This window comes from Brugia malayi (genome assembly GCF_000002995.4).
Source record: "Brugia malayi strain FR3 genome assembly, contig: Bm_v4_ChrX_scaffold_001, whole genome shotgun sequence".
NCBI classification, from domain to species: domain Eukaryota; kingdom Metazoa; phylum Nematoda; class Chromadorea; order Rhabditida; family Onchocercidae; genus Brugia; species Brugia malayi.
In genome coordinates, this window is record NW_025062479.1 from 8,290,365 (window position 1) to 8,313,818 (window position 23,454).

At 32.8% G+C, this 23,454-nt stretch overlaps 6 protein-coding genes across 9 annotated transcripts; 3 read left to right on the plus strand and 3 right to left on the minus strand.

Annotated features, from left to right (window-relative positions):
• Positions 1–4,167: 4,167 nt before the first annotated feature.
• Positions 4,168–7,067, plus strand: Bma-bcat-1 (Uncharacterized protein; the record flags this gene model as incomplete). 3 transcript variants are annotated; one of them, XM_001898868.1, is made up of 10 exons in its annotated part: positions 4,168–4,308; positions 4,409–4,516; positions 4,637–4,717; positions 4,891–5,022; positions 5,489–5,605; positions 5,721–5,881; positions 6,033–6,175; positions 6,289–6,446; positions 6,692–6,856; positions 6,993–7,067. In XM_001898868.1, the coding sequence occupies 10 exons, from the start codon at positions 4,168–4,170 to the stop codon at positions 7,065–7,067; spliced, it is 1,281 nt and encodes a 426-aa protein (XP_001898903.1). The 3 variants fall into 3 exon arrangements, with proteins under 3 accessions (XP_001898903.1, XP_042930042.1, XP_042930043.1); XM_043074108.1 differs by lacking the exon at positions 4,637–4,717; XM_043074109.1 differs by lacking the exon at positions 4,409–4,516.
• A 316-nt stretch (positions 7,068–7,383) lies between these two features.
• Positions 7,384–10,844, minus strand: Bm6173 (Uncharacterized protein; the record flags this gene model as incomplete). Its single annotated transcript, XM_043074110.1, has 13 exons — positions 7,384–7,419; positions 7,575–7,730; positions 7,882–8,020; positions 8,096–8,316; positions 8,592–8,668; positions 8,860–8,957; positions 9,129–9,262; positions 9,354–9,469; positions 9,705–9,811; positions 9,917–9,978; positions 10,175–10,283; positions 10,372–10,475; positions 10,728–10,844. The coding sequence occupies 13 exons, from the start codon at positions 10,842–10,844 to the stop codon at positions 7,384–7,386; spliced, it is 1,476 nt and encodes a 491-aa protein (XP_042930044.1).
• Positions 10,845–11,984: 1,140 nt separating this feature from the next.
• Positions 11,985–14,642, minus strand: Bm5980 (Uncharacterized protein; the record flags this gene model as incomplete). The annotated part of the gene is made up of 10 exons (XM_043074111.1): positions 11,985–12,065; positions 12,269–12,422; positions 12,543–12,718; positions 12,858–12,959; positions 13,154–13,372; positions 13,522–13,575; positions 13,694–13,891; positions 14,046–14,258; positions 14,325–14,384; positions 14,613–14,642. 10 exons carry the CDS (start codon positions 14,640–14,642, stop codon positions 11,985–11,987), a joined length of 1,287 nt encoding a protein of 428 aa, XP_042930045.1.
• A 713-nt stretch (positions 14,643–15,355) lies between these two features.
• Bm7730 (Uncharacterized protein) lies at positions 15,356–16,729 on the plus strand (the record flags this gene model as incomplete). Its single annotated transcript, XM_001898865.2, has 6 exons — positions 15,356–15,536; positions 15,634–15,716; positions 15,876–16,040; positions 16,125–16,205; positions 16,353–16,476; positions 16,623–16,729. 6 exons carry the CDS (start codon positions 15,356–15,358, stop codon positions 16,727–16,729), a joined length of 741 nt encoding a protein of 246 aa, XP_001898900.1.
• A 1,046-nt stretch (positions 16,730–17,775) lies between these two features.
• Bm3300 (Uncharacterized protein) lies at positions 17,776–19,472 on the plus strand (the record flags this gene model as incomplete). 2 transcript variants are annotated; one of them, XM_043074112.1, is made up of 6 exons in its annotated part: positions 17,776–17,915; positions 18,081–18,164; positions 18,270–18,392; positions 18,683–18,713; positions 19,091–19,258; positions 19,404–19,472. In XM_043074112.1, the coding sequence occupies 6 exons, from the start codon at positions 17,776–17,778 to the stop codon at positions 19,470–19,472; spliced, it is 615 nt and encodes a 204-aa protein (XP_042930046.1). The 2 variants fall into 2 exon arrangements, with proteins under 2 accessions (XP_042930046.1, XP_042930047.1); XM_043074113.1 differs by lacking the exons at positions 18,683–18,713; positions 19,091–19,258; positions 19,404–19,472 and having other exon boundaries at positions 18,270–18,396.
• Positions 19,473–20,585: 1,113 nt separating this feature from the next.
• Positions 20,586–22,378, minus strand: Bma-efn-4 (Uncharacterized protein; the record flags this gene model as incomplete). The annotated part of the gene is made up of 7 exons (XM_001898863.2): positions 20,586–20,665; positions 20,824–21,055; positions 21,160–21,303; positions 21,480–21,598; positions 21,742–21,867; positions 22,007–22,178; positions 22,298–22,378. 7 exons carry the CDS (start codon positions 22,376–22,378, stop codon positions 20,586–20,588), a joined length of 954 nt encoding a protein of 317 aa, XP_001898898.2.
• Positions 22,379–23,454: the final 1,076 nt, after the last annotated feature.

A 23,454-nucleotide genomic window follows, 5' to 3' on the forward strand; every position in this document is an offset into this window, starting at 1 on the left:
TTTTCGTAATGTTGTCATTGCTATAGAAAATTCTCTGTACATGTTTACCTACTGACGTTTCTATTAAGTTTATGCTGTTACGAATGAAATAGTACTGTTTACTGATTACATTTCTTAAGATAAAGTTTTTTTGTCCGGCAACATAATTCCAGATTTGAGCATAAAGTCGTAAATGAAAGATTGGTGTATAACTAGTTTCAAATTGAAGTGTCTGTGCTAGTGATAAAAAATAACTGCATGGGTAATGAATGCAACGGGAAGAACATCGTATGGTGTATCATTCAAGTATCACGGGATTGATTTTCCATAATGCGAAGTATATATATATGTAGTATAACAATTGAAAATATCAAGGTTCTTCCATCGGGTTAAGTGGGTCAGAACCTAAAGAATCGGATAGTGAAAATATAATTTTAGCCTTTATTATTCAGACTACGTTAAGTTTACATTGCTTTATTTAAAATTTCATGTATTTCATAACATCAGCTCTGATTCATCACATTAACTAGCATTATTTTGTTTGAAATTTATCTGCTTGACGAATTCGAAATTCCACTTTTCATCATATTGTAACCCTTCCTTTAAAAAACGCTTAGCAGATATGCCGTCGAAAACCTGAGTTCTCGACGGCATATCTGTTAAACAATTTTCTGCTGTAGCAGTTAGTTTTTATGGTGTATCATTTTGAAATGCATATGAGAGGAAGAAAAAAATAGTACTTAAAAATGCGAAGTAATTGATGATTTCAGTAAGCCACTAGGAATCAGACGCAGAGTTGAAGATTTTGATCCAAAACAACCAACGCAGGTGTTTCAACAAAAATAATGGCGAAGACACAACACAAACTGTTTAAAAGGAAAAATATTTCTGTTCAGAATGTACAAGTTTCTCAAGGACAAAAAAAATAAATTACCAGTGCTTATTAATTACTTTAATTTCTGAAACATTACTTGAGACTCATTTAATTTAAAAGTTTATTTTGTAATTCATCTAATAAAATTATTACTCATATGGTATTATGCATTAATTTTACGAATTAATAGTTCAAGAAGTTTTTATTTGTTCAACAACTGAAAAATGCAATAGTACAACTAAAAAACAACAACAATACGTTGGAATTCCCATGTGTTCCAAAAAAGAGTTTGCGGTAGGTTTGTTCATTGTAATTGGTGATCTGACGTAATTCATAGAAAGTAACTGATTAATTCCTATTGAACAGCTTATAGTTCTTTTATTAAAAACTGAATACTACAGACGAATTGCAAAGTTGTTCTGTCACACTTCGTTTTCATTTACTGATAGTCTGGGTAAAATAAAAACTTATGTGAAAAATCAACGCTATCTAATACATCGATTTTGAAAACATGAAGCTGTTCATTAATGATCACCAAAAAGTTCACTGAATATTTGAGTCTGTATGCCTAATATCATGCCATATTTATTTTTTATCATGACTTTATGAATCACTTCCGGAGAACGGCTTTGTTATTTATAATACTTCAGATACACAGTCACTTTCGAGAACTACGCCCTCGATCAAACATTGTTCAAATTAATGTTTTCCATACAATTATTTCTACCAATCAAACATTGTTCAAATTGGTGTTTTCCATACAATCGATTTTCGAATGATATAGGAAAGGTTACTTAACAGAATAAGCATAGGTTATAGCACAGCGCTATACTCTTTAAAAAGTTATCAAAATGACACTACTGAAAGCCTGCAATAGTTTTTAGCATACTTTTTCTTTTCCTCTCATAATCTATTCATACTTCATTAAGTTTTATTTAATTAATTTCCATTATTACTAAATATATAAAAACATAGATCTAATTATTAAGTGAGATTATATCACATCTCTTTTCCGAAAAAGTTAGTTCAAACTTTGCTTTATAAATTTATGAGATTTCACTACCAGTTATAGTAGGAAGTTAAATTAGTTTTAAGAAATCTGTTGAAAATCGAAATTCGCGTAAGTACTAAGCAAAAATCTGTGGTTACACTGAGATCATGTATGAAAATCTGAATTTCTCAGACAACAATGTTGCTTACCACCGAGGTCTCCTCTTAAATTCACCACCGCATTCTTTTCACTCCCACTTCGCCTTATTGACTTTTCTATCTTTTTCATCTTGTCCGCCATTACTCTGTAGACTTTCAACACTCCCTTGTAAAAAGTCAACTATAATTGTCACTCCCACAAGAAATTACGACTTACACCTCCTGCCTTTGCAGATTGCTTTTCTCACCGAAACTTCTGTAGCATCCACAAAGGATTTCTACTCGTTTTGAACAGTTTAAAGTTGTGTCAGATAACTGCTTTTTACAGAGTTCATTGCTGTTACTTACTATAAGTTTCCCTCTTCATGTGCCACTCTGCTTAACCCAGCCCCTAAGATTTAATTCTGTTCTAATTTTGAGGTTATTCGATTTTGACGTTAATTAGACCTCTCATAAGTGATGAGTAAATCTAATAAAAATCTGAAGTTGTACTAAATTGTATACGATCAAATCTGAATTCGTTTCAATCAGCAATACTGCTTACTATAAGTTTCCATATAAATTTGTTATTGCTCTCTTCCCACAATGTGAAGTTATTCAGTACTCGCTAACTACAGTTTCCTATTGCTATTAACCTGTGTATTGTTTACTTATCTAAGCTTTGCCATTCTACTTTTTCTCTCCACTCTGGAACGTATTACACCTGTCTTTTTGCTGGAGAAAATCTGGTTTCCTCGATGGAAAATATTACGAATACCGTGTTATAGGATATTTTTGGTTATTGGGTGAACTACAAGTTGTTTTTACAGAATAATGTAACTTCATAAATAAGTTTTTAAATAAGTTTTTATGTTTTTTTTTTTTTTTTTTTTTTTTTAGATAAGTTTTTTTAAAGCTTTTAAAATTGATATGTGAGGTAGGTAAAAGCAAATCATATGAAATGATTGATATTGAATATATTTTAATGCAGAGTGGATAGTGAAATCCGTTGACAACGAATAATAACAAACCACAAAATTTAACTGATATAATTCTATAAAATGTGAAGTTAATGTAATTTGCCTTATATCGGCAATCAAATACTCTGTTGGCCAACTTAAACACAAGAAAAAGAAGATTAGAAGAAAACACTTTACAAGTCAACTAGCTTGATGTGGTATTCATTTTTTTGATGTCCCAAATGTTTCTGAATTGATCTAAGATTATGCAGTGGTTGAATTTCTCTAAATCCTTTATAATTATTATTAAGACCTTTAGTCACAATGCGAGAAGTAATGTTCAAGATCGGTAAAGGATAGAACTGATGGAGGCGGAATTGCTAGGAATAAAGATCTGAATGGTCTTGCAACGACCTGTAAGGAATAAGAGTATCCTCATACAAGATTTCTATGATTTGAAAATGTAAAACTGGACTTCGAAAAGTAAAATGGCACATTACAAACTCCTTTATAGCAAAATCGGTTTTAAATTCAAGTCTGTACTTGTTTAGTGGAATTGTAGATAAGACCGTTTTATACAATTAAAAGTTATGCAGGATCTAATATATGCTCAACGATATTATATTGGGCGCACTATCCCCTATAATATTATCAATAAAGACTATTGATCAGATTATATTTTTGAATCCAACAGAGCACCGTGGCAAAAGAGCACCTCTTCGCTTCATATAAAACAATTTTGAAATTCCTGCATGTTGTAGAATGACATAACGCAATGTTTGATAATTTATTCATAGTTAACTGATGCTTGAGCTGTACTATATAACTAGTAAAAATTTATTCAAATTGATATCTAAAAAATTCGGAATTCGGAAATCTTTTGGCAAAATGATTGCTTTGTGACCATTAAAATTGGGTTATTTTTCTTTATTTAGTAGTGCATTTTTCTTTTCCTTATGTACAAATGTATATTTTACTAATCCGTGCATGGTTTTGGATGTGATATTTTAAGGGAGATCATATTTACCAGATCATATTTTTAAATCTTCTATAGTAATGTTCATCGGCTTCAAGGGTTAAGTAAATTTAATAGGTTCCCTTTTCTCTCGCTTCCCTTCTCTCTCTAATTCTTCATCCTTACATTAGTTTTTCGTAACCAAATTTTGTTTCAAGTAATTTTTAGAGCAAATTAATGCGAGAATTTCAGAAACTGCTGTCTAGCCAACCATGAAGTATTTGATAAATCTAGCCTCATCGGACGTCTTAACTCGATTAATTCGATGTGGTAGACCGTTGTTACTACCTTCGAAACTAGCCGGATGCTGTCTGCACGCAGTTGCTACTACACCTGCTGTGTTCTCCTTTAAGGTATGCATCGTTTAACTTGTTAATTAAGAAAATAGCAACTTAAGTTCATGAACAAGGAATATTTCTTCATCGGCGAATGCAACCAGCTGAAACAGTTTAGCACCGTGATTTGGAAGTTATCAAAGTAAGACGGGAGCGAATGCAGCAGAAACCAGAACCGGAAAGTGAACTGCTATTTGGTCATCAATTTTCAGATCATATGCTTGAGGTACATTTCAGGACTAATTTTATTAGGAAAAGTTTTAAATCTCATTTCTAATGATGCAACATAACTATATCAATTTGAGGGGAATTAAAATATTTGTATGTTTTTAAATAACGATTGTAGATAGAATGGACAGCAAAGAAAGGTTGGTCTCGACCTCTAATATGTCCAATTCATGACTTAGTAGTGCATCCCGCTGCAAAGGTTAGCATTTTCGATGTGAGAGTTGCAATTACGGATTCTGGGTATTAGTAATTCTGTAATGTGAAGTCCGTTTCTGAGCTGCTTTCCAGAGAAATTCAGAAGAAACGAATGAAAGATATGAAGTTCAAGAAATAATAGTAGTGGAGAGTAGTTACAACTTCGACTTTTTCTAGGTTTTCCACTATGCAGTTGAATTGTTCGAAGGTATGAAAGCATATAGATGTGATGACGATAAAATTAATTTGTTCCGTCCGGAAAAAAACATGGAGCGCATGTGCCGTTCCGCAGCTCGAGCTGCTCTGCCGGTCTCTTATTTGCACTTTTCTTTTCTCAAGCTCTACAGCTTGTTAAGCTTAGAAAAAGTTTTTTTTTAGAGCTAAGTTCAAGAGTAACATGAATTTTTAACTTCTTTTAAAAAAGAGAATTGTTGAGATAAAAATCAAATATAGCGCCTCTCTGAAAATTATTGATGTTACTGAAGAAATTTAATTAAACCGTGCTTGCAAAAAGCATTCTCGCAAATAGTGCAGCTTCGAACAATTAATTTTTTACCACAAAACTCCATTATTTCAAACTAGGTCGGTAGCAGTATTTAAAGTGATATCCCAAAGGAAATCAAAAGATTGCAATCACTGAAGTGAAAAACTTCAGTAAATTAAAATATGCGAGATCGCTTTTACATGGGGAACAAGAAAAATTTTCAAATCCAATATAAAAATTTTTATTTTTTTGAAATCTTTCTCTAAGAAATAAAAGTGGAAATATTTTCAGACATTCGACAAAAATGAATTGAAAAAACTTATTTGTGAACTAGTAACTATTGATGCAGCTTGGGTACCTAAGTCACCCGGTTCACTTTACATTCGTCCAACGATTATCGCTACTGAGGTTTTGTGTTGTTTTATTACTGATAATAATAGATGGAGTAGTCATTGAGAATGATCGCTATTAATTTAATTTTCAATAAAGAAGAGATCAGTTCATTCTGAAAAATGTTTTTAAGCCAACTCTTGGTTTATCACATGCAGAGCAAGCTTTACTTTTCGTATTAACTGGTCCAGTTGGACAATACTACTCGACTGGATTCAAGCCTGTTTCATTGTATGCTGATCCATCCTTCTGCCGATCATTTCTTGGTGGTGTTGGGCAATATAAAATGGGCTGGTAAGGCACTGATTTTAGGACTATAATTGTGGTTGTCTATTTGCTATTGTTTATCCTGCTGAAAACCACTGCAAACGAATTAAATAGCATTTTCTGGTAAAAACTTTGACAGTTTTGCCTTAAAGGAACATTTTTCTCCTAAACATTTTAGTAATTATGCGCCAACGATACTAGTCAGTAAAACAGCGGCTTCGAAAAATTGTCAACAGGTACTGTGGTTATATGGTGAAGAACAGTGGATCACAGAAGTAGGAGCAATGAACATCTTCATCTATTGGAAAAATGAACAAGGAGGTTATATGCTCCTTCTCAATGAATTTAAAAATGTATTCTAAATCTGTGTAAAAAGTTAGAACTCAAAATTTCCTTGGTGTTCTTTCTTTTCACCTCAAATCAAAAATTTTTAGATGACGAATTAGTAACAGCACCACTATACGATGGGATAATATTACCAGGTGTTACCAGAGATAGCATTTTGCATTTGGGAAGACAGATACATGATATTAAAGTTACCGAACGTTATGTTCAAATGGGAGAAATACGACGAGCCATCAAAGAGGAAAGGGTAGGCTCGGCTTCTTTTACAAAAGACAGAAGAAAAAATATCATTTGCTTGTTTATGAACCGCAGTATTTCCCAACTAAAGAAGAAAATTGACTGAGATTTCAAAAGTCAGAATTTAAATTTCTTTACACTTAATTTGCTCGGTTACCTAAAGATGCTTTGGCAAAACAAAAATAAGTATATTTCGACTTCAAAATTTCAAATCCTTGAGACATGAAAGTGAAAAAAAAGAAAATAACATTGCAGATGTACGAAATGTTTGGCACCGGTACAGCATGTGTTGTTTCTCCAGTAGATCGAATTTTATATAAAAATCCCTGTACAGGAGATTTCGAGGAAATGATTATACCAACGATAACCCACAAGCCCAACCTTATGCAGAAACTTTACCAAACAGTGGTTGACATACAGGTTATTACTTCCTTATTCGGAAAAACGCTGCTTATTTAATTTATTTGCTTTCATAAAATTTAATGATGCAACAATGGTCTCATTTTTTTGTTCAATGATTTTTGATATTATTTGACTTGCTAAATGCTCATTACAGTATGGGAAGATAAAGAAGCCAGAATGGACGATGGAAGTTACCTCATTTTCACAGTCAACTATGTCCACTTCTTGAAGATTTAACTGAATTAAAAAAATTAAAAGATTTGAATTTATATAATACTCAATGCATCCCACATATTGTATCTTCTGCATGTCATAATTCCTCAATTTATTTTCATAAACCTATGTTAATGTATCTTCAGCATCTATTCCAGATTTTATGAATCGATTTTCTTTCATCTGTTTATACTGCAAATAGTAAAATCAAAAAAGAAGCATTTACAAACTGCAACTTTAAATTGATAACCAGAATGTTTGGAAATGAAATCATTTTTTTCCTGCAATCATTTGGTACAATTTCTGATTCTATGATGGACTTCTTTTCGCTTTCAGTATTTGAATAAGTCATTCTGTAGTGGATCATGCTGTAAATTCCAATTATATAAAAGTTCATAGTTGGACATAAGGAAAGGACGTGATAAATGCACATTCTTATACCTACATTTTAATAAACCCGAAATAAATTCACCAATACCACATATTTATATTAAGTACTATGCTAAAATATATCCAAACTTACATAAGTAGCATTAAAATGCTTGATCCTAACAACGATTGGGCTGAACGTGGCAAGTCTTTGGTGTTTCTTGAAACTTATTATTACCGAATGTCCAGGAATACCGTACACTTCAAGGAATTCAGTCTTATTAAAGTCGAGAAGCACTTCCGCTGTCAACTAAAATATTTTTTGTAAATAAACTGTTTGATTAATTAAATTTCTAGAAAACTATAGAAGGGTTGGAATATTTCTGCTACTGTATTTTTCATGATGTTTATTCTAGAAAATTATAAAACAACTGCCACTCGAATAATGATGCGCAACTAACCGTTGGCGTATAATATACAGAGGACAATGTAACGGTATCATTGATCGGAAATTGAAGGAAAAATGCGTAAAGTTTAGAATGTTCCATATGCGATACCCAAACTGTATCACGTCTCACTCTTGGTGAACTTATTGTATACCTTTAGAAATTAATGATCAGTCACTGAACATCAATATAGCACTCCTATAGAATTGTAAGCCTTATAAATGCTTACCAAATATAGAGAGAATCATTCTGATACATCCATGGGTAAGTGTTAAAAATGGCTTCCTGATTTCGTTTTACCCATTTACCAAGCTCACGCAGTCGATCCTCAAAAATAGGCGCTATCATCCCAGATTTATCTGGACCAACATTTAACAGCAAGTTTCCATTGCAAGCAATAGTCCTCACTAGCTGACTAATGAGGTATAACACCGTGTTTACGTCTTCACTCTAAATTTATTAAACGTTGAGAGTTTCCTACAATTTCTTCAGCAAAGCTCCACCGTTATTACAAAGTTTGAGGACACTCTTCCAAGATTTTTTATCTTTCTTATTTCCCATTTTTCCTTTTATCTTACTGAATAAATCATATATTTTTGATTAGCTAAATGTATATTCTCGTCATTTTGCTGAACAAAGATAAGTCCTAAATATTAATAATTAATATCACTAAATTTTGCTAATAACATAACTGTCAACTAAATTTTGGTAATAACATAACTTACTCGCATATTCCGCCGATATCCCCATGATTTCTTATCAAGTGTAAGACAATTTTCCCATTTCCGTCTTAACAAATAACCTGAAACAAGTCTACCTTTCTCCTGGAATAATTCTACCTCAAAATTTACAATTAGATTTGTGAATATAAATCTTTAAGCATATAACTTCTATAAAAATTTACTGTACTTCGTTACGATCGTTATAAAATTTATAAAATTTACTTTATCGTTATAAAATCTACTGTATTCAGCAGCTCTGAAAGAAAGAAACCTGGATCAAAGTGATCTGAATATGTTAAGAAACCTCCATGTTTACCGGATATGCCTTTTCCCCATCGATCATTCACAACTACTGTATTTCTTACTGGACTGAAAACCATAATTTCAATTAACAATGATAGCGGAAGACAAAAAGCTCATTTTGAGATCATAGGTAATTTCCATTTTATTTAATTGAACAGAAAAAAAGAAAAAAGGAAAACGTATAATTGCTACACTTTGCTAATGAAAAGCACTTGTCTTCATCACTAAATCATTAACCTTGAATTGTAAAGCCATGCAATAAATTCTTTTGACTTCCAGTAATCATCACTCATTTCCCAATCTCCATCACTCCAAATTATTTCAGGCTCATACTTTCTCACTATTTCCAACATTTGTGGATACGACACATACTATAACTGTGTTTTTCAATTAGATGATTACCAAGAAGTTTCTACTGATTTCTTATACTGTTATAAATGTAAAACAGAAACTAGCCTTTACATAATTATCAGTGTTGTATTTGCGATCATTAATGTAATAGCGATTAAACCATTCATATTGAGAAAAATAAAGACCGAAATGAACTTTGGATTCTACGAATGCATTCTTTAATTCACCTGTAGGTAAACGTAGAAAGCAAAAATTACACAATGTCATTTAGCTAGTAAACATAGTCGTAATAAGAAGAATTGAAAAGACACAAATCAAAAAAAAAAGGGTAATCCATTTTTACATATTCTAATCAATATAAAAAAAATACAAAATATAAATAGTTGTAACTTTCAACAAAAAAGGATTCAAACTAAGACATCCTAAGGAAACACTTAAAAATTAAATAAGCAGATACCATACCAACGATATCTCGATGTGGACCAACATCGACTGAGTTCCAATTCCAGGAAGTTGTACTTGGCCACATTGTAAAGCCTTCATGATGCTTGCTTGTGAACACAAAATATCTTCAAACTAACTGTTTTTTACATAGTTTTTTATATAGTGGAACTGCAATACAATTTGCAGCATGTCAGATTGGTAAAAGTTATGTTGATAGAGAAAAAATTAACCTTGCACTGGATGCTTCCACGATATCTCGAAATATAGAAGCATTGAAGTGTTCCGCTGTGAACTGAAAATTTGCGAATTTTCTGTTTACCTTCTGTAAAATTTCCAAATCCTCCACTATATCAGGAAAGTGAAAAAAAGAAATGATTTTTAAATGTATATTTCCAATAACCTTCCTTAAAAACAGAAATATATGAAATGTTCCCGAACATTCCTACTCATTAATCAGGTTGCATTAGGGGTATTCAAATTAAACGTACATCTTGAGCAAAATCGGCATAAGTGACACTGGGTTTGTAATATTTGCTTACATACTGGATAACATCTGAACTATTTGATACTTTCCAAGCGTACCACATCCATTCCGAACTGGAAGCATCCTTATGCTTTCATTAAACACTGTATTCAACAATATAAGAAATATTTGTAAATTAATGAAAGTCATATAATCACTTACTGAATTGCTGGTACTGAATAAACTCCCCAGTGACAAAATATACCAAGTTTGGCATTTTGATACCATTGTGGCACCGGTCTCGAATCAATTGAATCCCAAGTTGGCTGAAATGTTTAATCCATATATTTACTAAATTACAGAAAACAATGCAATAATTTGATCAAATATTAAACATAATGATGTTACCGGAAATTTAAAATTTAAAATGATATCAATAAAAATTGCAAGGAAAAGTTCTCTAAATAATAAATAAAAATGAGCGAAGAATATGCTCTACTTCTAAAAATTATATGCTAATTTCTTCTCTTTCGAAGAAATCCTCATTACAATTATTATCAGAAGTATACATTGCCTACCAAATAACTTTCCCCTTGTATCCATTGTATAGCATCAATGTTAATTATGAGAACAAAAACTTTCCATATAACAGTATCCATCACTACTGCTGGCTGTTTAAACTCCTTCGCTTTCATTGTTGGCAACCAAACATTTGTGTAGCAGAAGATTCGCGAAGATCCCAGTCTCAAATACCACACATCAGATAATTCGTTTTTGAAATTGCAGTATGGACGATTCTTCTAATTAGAACCACTAGATGAATAGTTTCCCACTTCCTTACTTATTACTTCAAACCCAGATTTTTCAGAACGCTATTATTTTTTCTGGAGTTCATTGGCAATGAAGTCTCTTTGTTATTACCAATTCCATATTAATTTCTGGAAAGGAACAATACCTACAACAGCTAGAGAATATAAGTGAATTCGTGTTGAATCCCGGCTTTATCAAACCACCTTCTTTTCCCACTGTTTACATCGTCTTACAATACCTCAAGTATTATCTCTGAGGCATACTTAACTTCATAATCATCCTATAAACCTCTCGATACTCATTATGCCGTACACACTTTTCTAAGAATCTTTCTGTAATGCATTACGAAAAGAAAATGAAAATTCGACAATTAGTCAAAAAGTGTACACCTAAATGTTTATCTATTTCTATTGGATTACTCTGGCTAAACAGTACTCATGAAACTGGATCGTCCAATACACATTATTAATGTATGACGTATTGGTACTCTAAAGCAGCCTTCATAATTCACACTAAATTCATCTACGCAATATCCAAAAACAAGAATAAATAGCTGATTTCACTGTATGCCCCTAGGAGCTGAGACACACAAAAGTACTAAAATCAAAACGATAAAAAAAATACTATTTATAATCGTTTACATTTTTCACATATACAAAAAGAAAAAAGTAACTTAAGCAGGATGTGGTCTAAAACTAGAAGAGTCAAAGTTTAAAACAATCTTGAAATGGATTAAATAAAATTACTTCAATATTTCAGTACCCGCCCGAAATAACCTAGCTAGACAGCGTAAAACAAATACACCGAAGAAAAAAAAATCAAAAAAAAAAAGAAACAAGAGAAAGGCAAAAAAGATAGAAATTCGAAAACACTGTTTTGCACATTTCAAAAGCCAATAACATTATGAATTACATCAAAGAACACTAAGTTTACGGCTTAAATTCCGCTATTTTTCATATAACACATTATATTGATATACTATATTGAACAGTGTCACATTTACTTTACAAAATTTATGTTGCCTTTTACAGTTGGTCGAGGTAGGGTATTTGATAAATATTTCCATAAGAAGCAAGCGTTAATTTCGATTTCATTTGATCTGCTGCCTGTAGTAAAAAAAATAAGCGTTTGTTTGACAAAGTTGATAAACTAGAAGCGATAGAAACAACATATTGATATATTATATTGATTTATATTGATTTTCGCAAAAAATAGTAAAAGGAAATTTCGAAGTCTGTAGTGAGTTCCCATTTTTTAACAGAAATTTTATCACAAGCAATGCATAGCTAAAATTCTGCTTTATGCCAACCTTTGTAATGTCGGCCATAGTGATGGAAGCTACTTCTCGTAATAAATCCGAGACAGTCTCTGCTTCACCAGTTGCAAGAATCTGTGCAGCGCGATCTACTGCCATGTTTTCAGCTGATTCGGCTCGGTTTAGAATGTTCATTGCAGCCATATTCCTAAATCAGTTATCAAACGCTGGGGAAAAAATTCATTGCTGTAGAAGAAACTCCATCATGAAAATGTAAAATATATTGAGAAGCGAGCAGAAATAGCGAAAGAAAAGGAAGAACATTAACTTCGAGGCTTGGAATGCAGAATCATCGATTGTGAATGATTTTAAGGCTTTTATTACTGCATCACAAAGGCGGCCGATGTGATCTGCTTCGGAAACGATATAAATACCAGCCAGTCCTTGATCTGCATATACTTCTGATATGGCCGACATGCCGAACGGATACCCGCATGAGGCCTTCTGAAAAAATCATGGATTTTGTGTCTCTTCAACTGATACAAACAGTGATAATATTGATCACCAATTCTTGGTATTCTTAAGCAAAAACACAAATGGATACAGGAAACAAATTTTGAGAAAATCTATATGTGTAACCTACAAAGGCTGCTTTTGCTAATGCGCCCTGTCCAACACCTGCAGCATACTTTGCTACAGCACCCTGACCAATAGCAGCACTCAGAATTGCTTGTACGGCTAAACCCTGAAATCCATGATTCTGAATGCATTTGATTCCAGAATCCCCCAATGAAGACATGCATGTGAAGTCATACAAAATACAAATACACAGAGATAAAATGCATAACTCGATTATGTTTTGAGTATTATTAGTAGTTCGAGTTACTCTTAAATAATAAAGAAAAAGTATAGTGAAGTTGATGCCTCCTAAATGATTACCTTGCGACTTTTCAAAGAAGCTCCTCTGCCAGCAATCGCAACATGAGCTTCCTTCATTAAATTTTTGTGACGTTTCTCTCCACCACAATATGGAGACGGTTTTGGTAAAATTGAACTTCCTTCAGGCAAGGTGAATTGACTGCTCGCATAATCTAATATTTGGTCATGTGGAATGTTCACTCCCACAAGTACAGCGTTACCAGTCACCATTTGTGAAGCCTGAAAAAAGTATCGAGAATAAAACCCTAACATCAGCGAATTTTCACAAAATACAGCAAATGATCAGTCTCATGCAAGAAGGCGTTCCGCTGAGTATACGAAAAACATATTGCAAATTTCTCCATTTTGCAATGACTGAATTTGCCAACAGTTTCCTCTTTTGCGTATAAATAATTTCCAAGAGAACCACTTCGAAATGCTGCCTAAAAACCAATAAATATCATTTTATTTATAACTGCATAACATAAAACATTAAAGATTTTTCCGACCAGATTTTAATAAAGAATACAACACCAATAAAATCGATAACCAAAATATTACGTCATGTAAATCCTCCAGAAGCAAATCGTACGCCTTAAGATAATTACGATCAATCCTTAATGTCGCGTTACAGTGTTCAACGTCCCATGGTTTAAATGCTGGTTGAGCCAATTCTCCTAATAAAGATAATCCTACTGGTGCGCGATCTCTAATCACTGACATTTGCACTGCAAGCAAATCGCGTGTCATCATTCCATTCTGAAATAATGTTAGATTTCTGCAAATTCCATGTAAGAATTAATAAAATAGATTATGTGTAGATTTCATTATAAATAATGTCATTTCTTCACCTGAACATGGATGTAGATGGGTGTGACAACAAGAACTTTTATTCAATATTTATCAAACTCACCACAGTAGCACCAGCGGAACCGCACTGCCAAAGCAACTGTGCACCATAATACCTTTGAGAATCACCTCCAATGCAATTCCTAATATGATGAACCAAACCTGCCTCATTAGGCATTTCATATCGAGTTCCAGCTCGATAAGCTACTACTAACTGAGTAACTGGGCCACCAAGATCCACAGAAGCAACTGTCAATCCATTTGGCAAGCGCGATATCTTAAATAAGTCCACTAATACATGTCAACTTAGTCATTAATATTATTGCATTGAAAACAAATGTACCTTCTCTTCTGCGACACTGATAGCGTTTCGAGCAGATACACTGATAGATGAAAATTGTTTCTGAAATCATAATGCAAATATGAATTAAAGTCTCAAAATGACTAATAATCAGATTCAGTTCAAAGACTGACATTAGAATGGATGGTAGATTTGATAGGTAAAGACCTGAATCTTGATTTTTTCTTTTGGCATTACACTACTTGATTTGTAATAGTGCTAAAGAGCAAACTGTATAAATAGGTTTCCTGCATTTGTATCATTTCTTATAGAATGAAAAGAGTAACTTACAGAAACCGTATACCACTGACGAGAAAGCATCACGGTTTTTGCCCCACACGAAGTTTGAAGCAGCAAGGTTTAAAAGATCTAAAAAAGTCAGGAAATTTGAGAAATTTTAAATTATATAGTGTCATTTAACTCACTAAATCATGAAACTGCAAAGGGAGCAAAAGCAAAATAAAAACTATAACACAAAAATATCCTCCCATTAACAGTATTGCTTTAAACAAAGTTGTCGAATACTAACATCCCGATCAACTGATAGCATTATTTTTGCATGCAACGAGAATGAAACAAACAGTAGTGGTGAAGGTTTGCAACTGTAAGGGGGGAGGTGAGGTTTCAGGTGATAAGGGTGGACGGTAATCGAGTTCAAGCGTAGCTAATCAGATTGCTAACATTCTTGAGTTTTCTGTCGTAGGGAAACAAAGAAATATTGTAAGAAGTGGTTGAGGATGAGAATGAGAAGATTGGTAGGAATGATAAGTGAAGCATTGTATAGAAGAGACTGGGTGTGTAGTGTACACTTGGTAATCGTACTATTTTATACTGGTTTGAATACAATTTTATTTTTAAAATGACATTTTTGGAAGTTTAAGATGGTTTGAGGATATTATCCGATTTTCCTGTTACTGCGTTAGACATATATTCTCTCTTCGGCTGTGTTAAATTAAAGTTGTACTATGAGTATCCAAAAATGGCCTTGTACTACTATACCGTAAGCCAGATGTTTTTGTATATATTGCAGATTTATGAACATAAACGAAATAATCCTCAAACAACGGAAGATTGATTTTGTAGAGTGTATCGAACAAGTAAATAGGCGGAAAGGCTTTATAATGGGATTCCAGTGGTTTTTTTTGTTGTTGTTGTTCTCTTTTGTGTGTGATTGGCTGTTTACAAGTGGCGATGATAGTTTAAAAGAAATTAATGGTGAGAAAGTCATTTTCCATGTAAAATTTTCAACTATGGTTTTCACGATTTTTTTTTTTACACCATGTATATACATCTACCTAATAATATTTTTTAGATACCAAACTGCTTGGTCCAGTGATCCAAAAGAACAGAGTGGCTGAAGCAGTCGTTACATGGATTGCAACTACTACTGAAAATGTGAAAATTGTTCTCCACAAAATTTTTTCAATCAGAAACAATATCAGTTTTATTTTGAGTTTTATTAGAAAATTCATTTCTAATTTTTCAAGCATTAAGTAGGTTTCTTTTGCTCAGAATACGAGCAACATGGCTGTAACATCACAAGCACCATTGCAGCATGTTGCATCATCGATAGCAGTAACATGGATAGCGCAGGTGGTACCTGCACAAGCACTAGCGCGACAAGTTATTCTTACCTCAACCGTTCGACAACAGCTGAAACAAGAACGTCATGGCATACAAACCTCAATTGAGTTTGCAGCTCGTTTGTCGCGACTTCAAGTTAATACTTATTTTTTAAATTAATGTTTCCATGGTCACAATTGCTAAGGAATAGCAAAGAATATGTATAATATTCTATTATAGAACAGTAGTCGAATCAATGAAGACTTCAAAAAAGAAGAAAACCTCAGTGTTTTACCAAGAAACAAAATGGAAGTAAAAACGGTGATTTAAGTCATTTCAAATTTCAGCATCAAATTAACTTAAATACTGATAGCAGGAGTTTCTATGTTTCTATTCGACTGTGTTTTACATTGCCATTTTCTGTTTTTGATAGTTGCTGTTCTTTTGAGTGGTTTTGCTACAATTTAGGCATTTAACGCATTTGATGAGTTTGATGAAGCAGAAGACACTCATTTTCTTTATTACATTGCTGTATTTTGTGCTATTATTGTTTGCGTATACGTTGCATCACACAACAAAAACAAGATTCTTGGTAAATTTCTTCTTTATTTCTTTATTAGAAAACGTTGCATTTTCTTTCGAAACAATCCACAAAATATTAGTCACCTTAAGATAATGTTTCGATAGGTATTTGCTTGATTTGTAGCCTTTTTTGACCTTGTGGAGCTGTATTTTTAGGTTTCATTATTGAAGGGCGTAGGCCTTCAAACAGTGCAAGACGAACAACTCTTCGTTATAAACGTTTGAGCCAGCATGATCATAGTGGCTCCGATCTACAAATGTGACTTATTAATATTTGTATTAATTAACAAATTTGTTTAAAAAAATCTCCATAAAATTTTAGATAATTCGCGTTTTTTTTTTGAGCTGTCTAAAGTCCATTTTAAAAGCCGCATGATACAATTCCTTTTGTCTTGCTGGTGCTGACATTTCAGATTGCATTGTTTATGCCATTTAGAAGCTTTTATTGTGCATTAAAGGTTTAGTGGTAGGGACTTTATCTATGTTCTGACCTTTTTGGACTAGTGTTTTCCTTAATTTAATAATATTTGCTCAAAGCAGGCTTCAGTTAAATTATTCTTCATTGCTTTGTAGTTTATGCTGTGAGATCTCAGTTGAATTTATTTTTATCCTTCCAATGGTATTTCAGTCAGTTCTATCTTTCACTGACTTTCGTTTGCCCTCAGGTTTCATATTCATCAATACTCGATTATTTTCGACATAATCATGCTTTTTTACTCCTTTTGAAAGACTACGACTATAGTGTTTTGTAAAAAATCAGTTTCTTGTGGAAATTCATCCTTTTGTATATAACGTTGCTAATTTGCAAAAAGATATCAGATCTTACCATTCACTGTAGCTAATTTTAAGAATAATATGTAAACAGGAAAAAATGAATTGAAAGAAGGTATTCTGTTGCATTGTTTTTCTCACTTTAAAAAAAAATTATATTTAATAAATATTTTAAAGATATTGCGTACTGAGAATAACTGTTTTGAGTTGTGAGTTGCAAATTACTTGTTGAGTGTCTCTATTTACGAAGTGTACGGAATGATGCTAAGCAGTTATTAGGGATTTTTTTTTTATTCTGTTACCGGTTTTACGTCGGAGAGTTAGTCATTGAATGACTTACAGGATCGTTTGGTGATTTGGTACAATTAATCAATTAAAATGCATTCAGCGCTCCGTTAGAGTGACTTAGCTTATTTAGTTGTTATGAATAAAATTTATAAGAAAAGCCAGGTCGTTCCACAAGCTGTTTATATTAGCCTAGCAAATTTCCAAGTGTAGATCATGATGCATGTTTCCACTTACAAAATTTATTTTGGAAATGGATTATTTCCCTGGAGCAGTATCGGCTTTTCTTGTAAGAGAGGGGATGACACTAAAAAGCGGAAACGAAAGAAAGGAACTGAATCAAGGAATGATGAGTCAGTGGTTTTGTTCAAGAAATCTGTCACTAAATCTCACGTAAGCCTATTACGTTTCAGAATCTGAGGGTCACTGCTCGAAGATAGTAATGTAAAAAAGCGAATGGAAATATTTTTTGCAAATCATGAAACTCTTAGTCTTACTTTACTTTATTCCTTACTTCTAATTTGTTCTTTACTTCTTCACTTTTCTAATTATTTACAGCGTTTTGAATTGTCCACTGGTGAAAAGAAGTTGCAGCCGAAGTCAGCAGGATTCAATGGAACTGATTGTCTCATATCAGAAAGTGTACGTCGGGAGTCAAGTTTTTAGTGGGATTTATTATCTTAGCTTATATTGTTAAAATTTTTGGAACGATAAAGACCATGAAGAGATTTTTATATGTATTTTAAGTGAGATGAAAATTCAAAAGGGAGAAACAATAGCGAAAGAAGAAACTAGAACTATATTTGTTGGAAATGCGCCATTGTCAAGCACTAGGAGAGGAATCAAAAATTGTTTCCGCAGTTCGGTACTGTAGAGAGTGTACGCCTTCGTTGTTTCGCTGCTTCTAATAAAAAAATTACGAAAAAGGTCATATTTAATTTCAAAAGGGAACATTTCCAGAAAAAGTAAAAAGGATTTTTAGTTTAAAAAAAAAAAAAAAAGAGAAAAAGTAAAAAAAAGCATTTCCAGAAAATCTGAAGTATTTTCATTTTGCTAATCATTTTATTTTTACGACCATACATGTGGTGTAAGAATACTACATTTAAAGCGCGACATTCCGAGTGGCGTGCGGTCGCTAACCTTTCATGTCAAATTTAAAGGTGCGAAATCGATAGAAGCAGGTTTGGCGTTGTAAGTGAACTTCATTTTGAATGTTGGCTAAAATTTTTTGTTGGTGCAGTCATTTGGATGATAGTAGATTCATCGATGAATTAATGGTTATTTTACTAGGAATGGCGAGAAATATGACGGAAATATGTTACGAGTAGATAGTTTTTGCGCAAAAAAAAAAAAAAAAAATACAGTTGCCGAACAACATTTTTGTCGGTAATCTACCTTATGATATGTCCGAAAACGAGCTCATTGCACATTTTGAAACGGTTTTGTTTTTACACCAAAATAGATTAGGTCATTTTGAATGGTTTAGTTTCTAGCAATCACAGTCTTTTATTCACATCTTGACTGGTTTACATTTCATCGTTGTCCCGTCTATTATGAAAGGATTTCAGTCTAAAAATGTTTCTTTCGTGAGAATAGTTCGGGACCCGAAGACTGATAATAGTAAAGGTTTTGCTTTTGTGGCATTCAAGGAGAATGCAGCCATACCACTTGCACTACAGCTTGATGGATCGATCTTCAAAAGCCGTCCATTGCGTGTCAAAAGAGTACAGAGCAAGGTAGGTTAGACGTAAGCTTAGATAAGTATTTTTTATGATTGTATACTATGTGATTTTTGCGATATATTTTCCACCAGTACTTGTACTGGTGGAAAATATTGTTTAGAATTATTCTCTGTGAATGACTTCTCTAAAATAATTGCAGACAAGAAGTCATCAGCATTCGCTGAGAAATATTGCGAAACAACGTACTGATCACATGCTAAGAACGTAGACATCAGAAAGAAAGTTCATTTTGATAAAAACGTAGACAGCATATCAAGAAAGAAAGTTCACAAAGTTGATAAAAGGGGAGTTAAAAACAGTATTATGACCTAATTGCTTTTTGTGCTGCAAACTATAAATGTGTTTCATTCATGTTTGTTAGTCCTACAATCTTCCATATTATGTCTGGAGTGGGTTATTTCCTCAAACTGCATTTACCTCTTTCTCCGCATACAAATCTGAAGTTTAAATTGAGTAGCACGATCAACAGGTAAATGCCAATAACAAGCAACATTGCTAACAACACTTTTTTAAAAAGAAATTCATTCTGGAAATTAAACTCTGGAATAAATGGTTATATTTTTTACATGATCTTTCAGTCAAGATTCAATTTAATTCAGTAATAGGATAACCTTTTAGAGAAACATTTTCAAAAAATGACGAAAGTTGAGCTGAATTTATTGGATTCACGATCAGGGAAGTTAATAGAAAATTTGAGGAATATTTTGAAACAAAGAACAATCACCATAGAAAACAACCCGTTGGAATAAAAAGCCAATTTTGTTACATTATAAATTCAAAATTGACAAACAGACAATCACTTTGATATTTTCCGACCTTACGTGCTTTAAAATGTTATTGAAATGCGAAGGTAGCTCAGGTCGGAAAATACAAAGTAAATATCAAAACATACCGGATATTGAATACATGAAGTATGGATCTCAAAAGTTGAAAAGTAAAGCATTAAGCTTTATTTGTTTTAGAAGTATTAGTATAGTAAATCCTGAGACCATCACAGATGCAGCACACACTAATCTTTAAGTTTGACTCAACCTCATCACAATATTCCTCCTTTTTTTTTTAACTCATGTTTTTCATGGTTACAAATTTCAGTTACAGCAACTGAAATTTGTGCAATTTTTCCAATATATTCTTTGATTGTTGAATCAATTCATAATTGTTTGAATGCTGTAAATAATGTAGCATTTTGGAAAAAAGAATTCTGACACATACCACGCATCAAACTTGGCGGAGTCGAAACCTCATATTATCACTAAGTACAAATGCATGTGTCCAGCATGTGCATACCAAATCTTTTTTATAAACATAGGAATAATTCGTGTCACCTTCCTGAACTGCACAATAATAGTGCAATGATAATTACATATTTAGCTTCAAGTTGCTCAAATATGGCCGCTCCACCTAGAAATACATTATTATCTTATGGAGATAATGCAGCCTCAATATCTTCTAAGGACAAGCATACTGTTGGAAGAACGATAAACCCTATAAGAATTACAATCTAAAACTTCTTAAGTTCTAAAAATCTTGAAGCACTTGATATGAAGTTGCAAACTTACCGGACGACATGTCGTCTACGACATAGTCCGCAGATTCCATGCCACTTCTATTCTGATCGGGAAAAATATCCCATGAAGCATTGAATCTGCTTTGTATTTCCTTCGAAATCCATCGCTGTGCTTGCCTACTCGTCGAATGAGGCACTTCACCACGGTCAGTAAGTGTACTTGAAAAACTTGGCCGCCCTGAACCACTGTCAAGAGTTGTCTCCGATGAGTCCAGCGAAGTTTTCTACAAAATTTGAATTTCATTCCTTTGCTGGAATCACCAGAATTACTACGAAAATATTAAAAAATTATCAACTCTTCCAGCATTTGATTTTACAAGCCGCTAACCACAGAATCATTTTCAAGTTCCCGAAACAAGAAATCGCCCTCAACTCCATCCATCGCTAACTGTCTGACATACTCTAATCGTGTCAAATCAAGACCGTGTTTTTTAGCGAACTTCTGTGATTCATTGTTTAGTCTGTCGATATCCTGGAAACATACTTCACCTATACCAATTAAATTAAAATTGGAGGGATTAAAAACTTTTATTATTCTTATCATCTTCAGCATATTATTTTAGTGATAGCATTCCCCACAACCCTAAATTTTGCAGTAAGAATTACTGTTTACTGATGTAATGACCAAAGAAAAGGATGGTGACTTACTTGTCCTATTTTTACACTGTCACTTATAGGTGGCTTCACACGACGACTTCTAGACCATTCTTCTTTTTCAGTTCTTTCTGCTTCCGATGACTCTAGTGCTGTAGACTTCGTATCCATTCCTTACATTTCAATTTAGGCTTTAAATCATTTTTAAGATTTTACTTTAAACTTTAATTTATTGTGGCATTTGCTCATATGTGGGAAATTTCTCACTGTCTTCTCAGAAACGAAAGCATGTTTAACTTCTTCAGAACTTAAGTACCTTCTTCAGAATTTAAGTAAGAATTGTCACGCAAAGGTCGAACATCAATACGCAACCTCATATTTGCAGTAACACAAAGTCCCAACCGAGTGTTATTTATGCCTTCTGCAGATCCATTTGATGTTGCTAAAATTTTGATCTCTACAAATAATGGTAGGAACAATAAAATGTTGTGAAATATCATAATTAAAAAGTGAATTTTTTTTGCATAATACATTTTTAGGTTGAGATTCAATAAATTCTGTGAAACTGCAAAGAAACTAACTAATCAAATAATATGATCGGCCCGGCTGGTATTCGAAGCCATTTGGTAAAGGAGAAAATTGGTGAAATACAATTACATGGCTGGTAGATGTCGTTGCTAGAGGTGAATCGCAGATAAGAAATGCCTGCGAACGACTGTCCAATTCACAGCTCATAAATGACAAGTCAGATACCTAGCAAATAGTGTTATGTTCATGGAAAAGTTTAATATATTGAATACTAACTTAGGGTTTCTTCACAGTTAAATAATAGGAAAAGTTGAATGCACGAAAATAGCTTGTTAGACTATTACCTGATGAACAATGAGCTGCTCATAGTTATTGGTATTATTATGCATGTTATATGTTGGACAAACTACTTCCATTGAATCCATTGCATCTACTTCAATATATGCTGCTCCAGCACCAATTTCCTCATCTTGTGGGAACAATGAACGATCAGTGAATCTGCAAAATCAAATAAACAAGTTTTTTATCATTATTTATTCATTTATGTTTTGATAGGCAACAAAAAAATGTCGAATGAAAACAAGTAAGTATATTTAAGAATTTTTCTTCAGGGTGCAATTAATTTGAAAAAAAATCTATCCTCTATGCATTTTTTTATCAAAACGGAAAGAGGCAAATTCCTGGAAATTTTGTGCCTCTGGCTTTAATAATGTTCTAATAAGCAATAACAGATAATTGTTAGTCCTACAAAAGACTTTAATTATTTCTATATATGGTTAATATCACCAAATTATTGATCATGGCTTAATAAAAAGTGACATGAATTTTAAAACCACTAAGCACCATTTCACATTTTATTATACTTTGGGATATTATTTAGAAAACTAATATTTTTTGATATCACAATAAAAAGACGGTTAGACTAATAAAAAAAGCGATTAGACTAAAAAAAAGTAAGTACAACTGTATATGATCTGTATTTAACTTGCTGAAAATTTTGAATAGAAGAAAATTAGGATTATTCCCAATACTTAATTTTGCCCTTTTACTTGAATGAATAGATAATAAATTCAATCTTCTCCTGAACAAGGAATTAGTACTTCTTAGTTTTGTCGGATATTCGGGGATTAAATTCAATTCTGAAATGTCACCAGAAATCCCGAAAATCATAGACAAACAGACCTCAATTAATGGTAACTTGGCAATGTTGTTTCTAACTTGTAGCTTTTTTCTTTTTTACTTTGTAAAATATTTGAAATTTATGAAATTCCCTAGAAAATCGTTTCACTGATGCTTTAGTTCCTTTCGAACAACATACCATTAATGCGAGGACATCAACATTATCTTGAGCACTCGTTTGCTTCAACCGTATTGAAATGAGCCACACGATAGAAAGAATTTAAAGAGAATTCAGTTCGTGGTCCTCAAAATGAGATTTTATAATAGAATTTAATATATTATTCAACTATCCCAGCTTTTTGTCTGACTGGAGACCAACTTC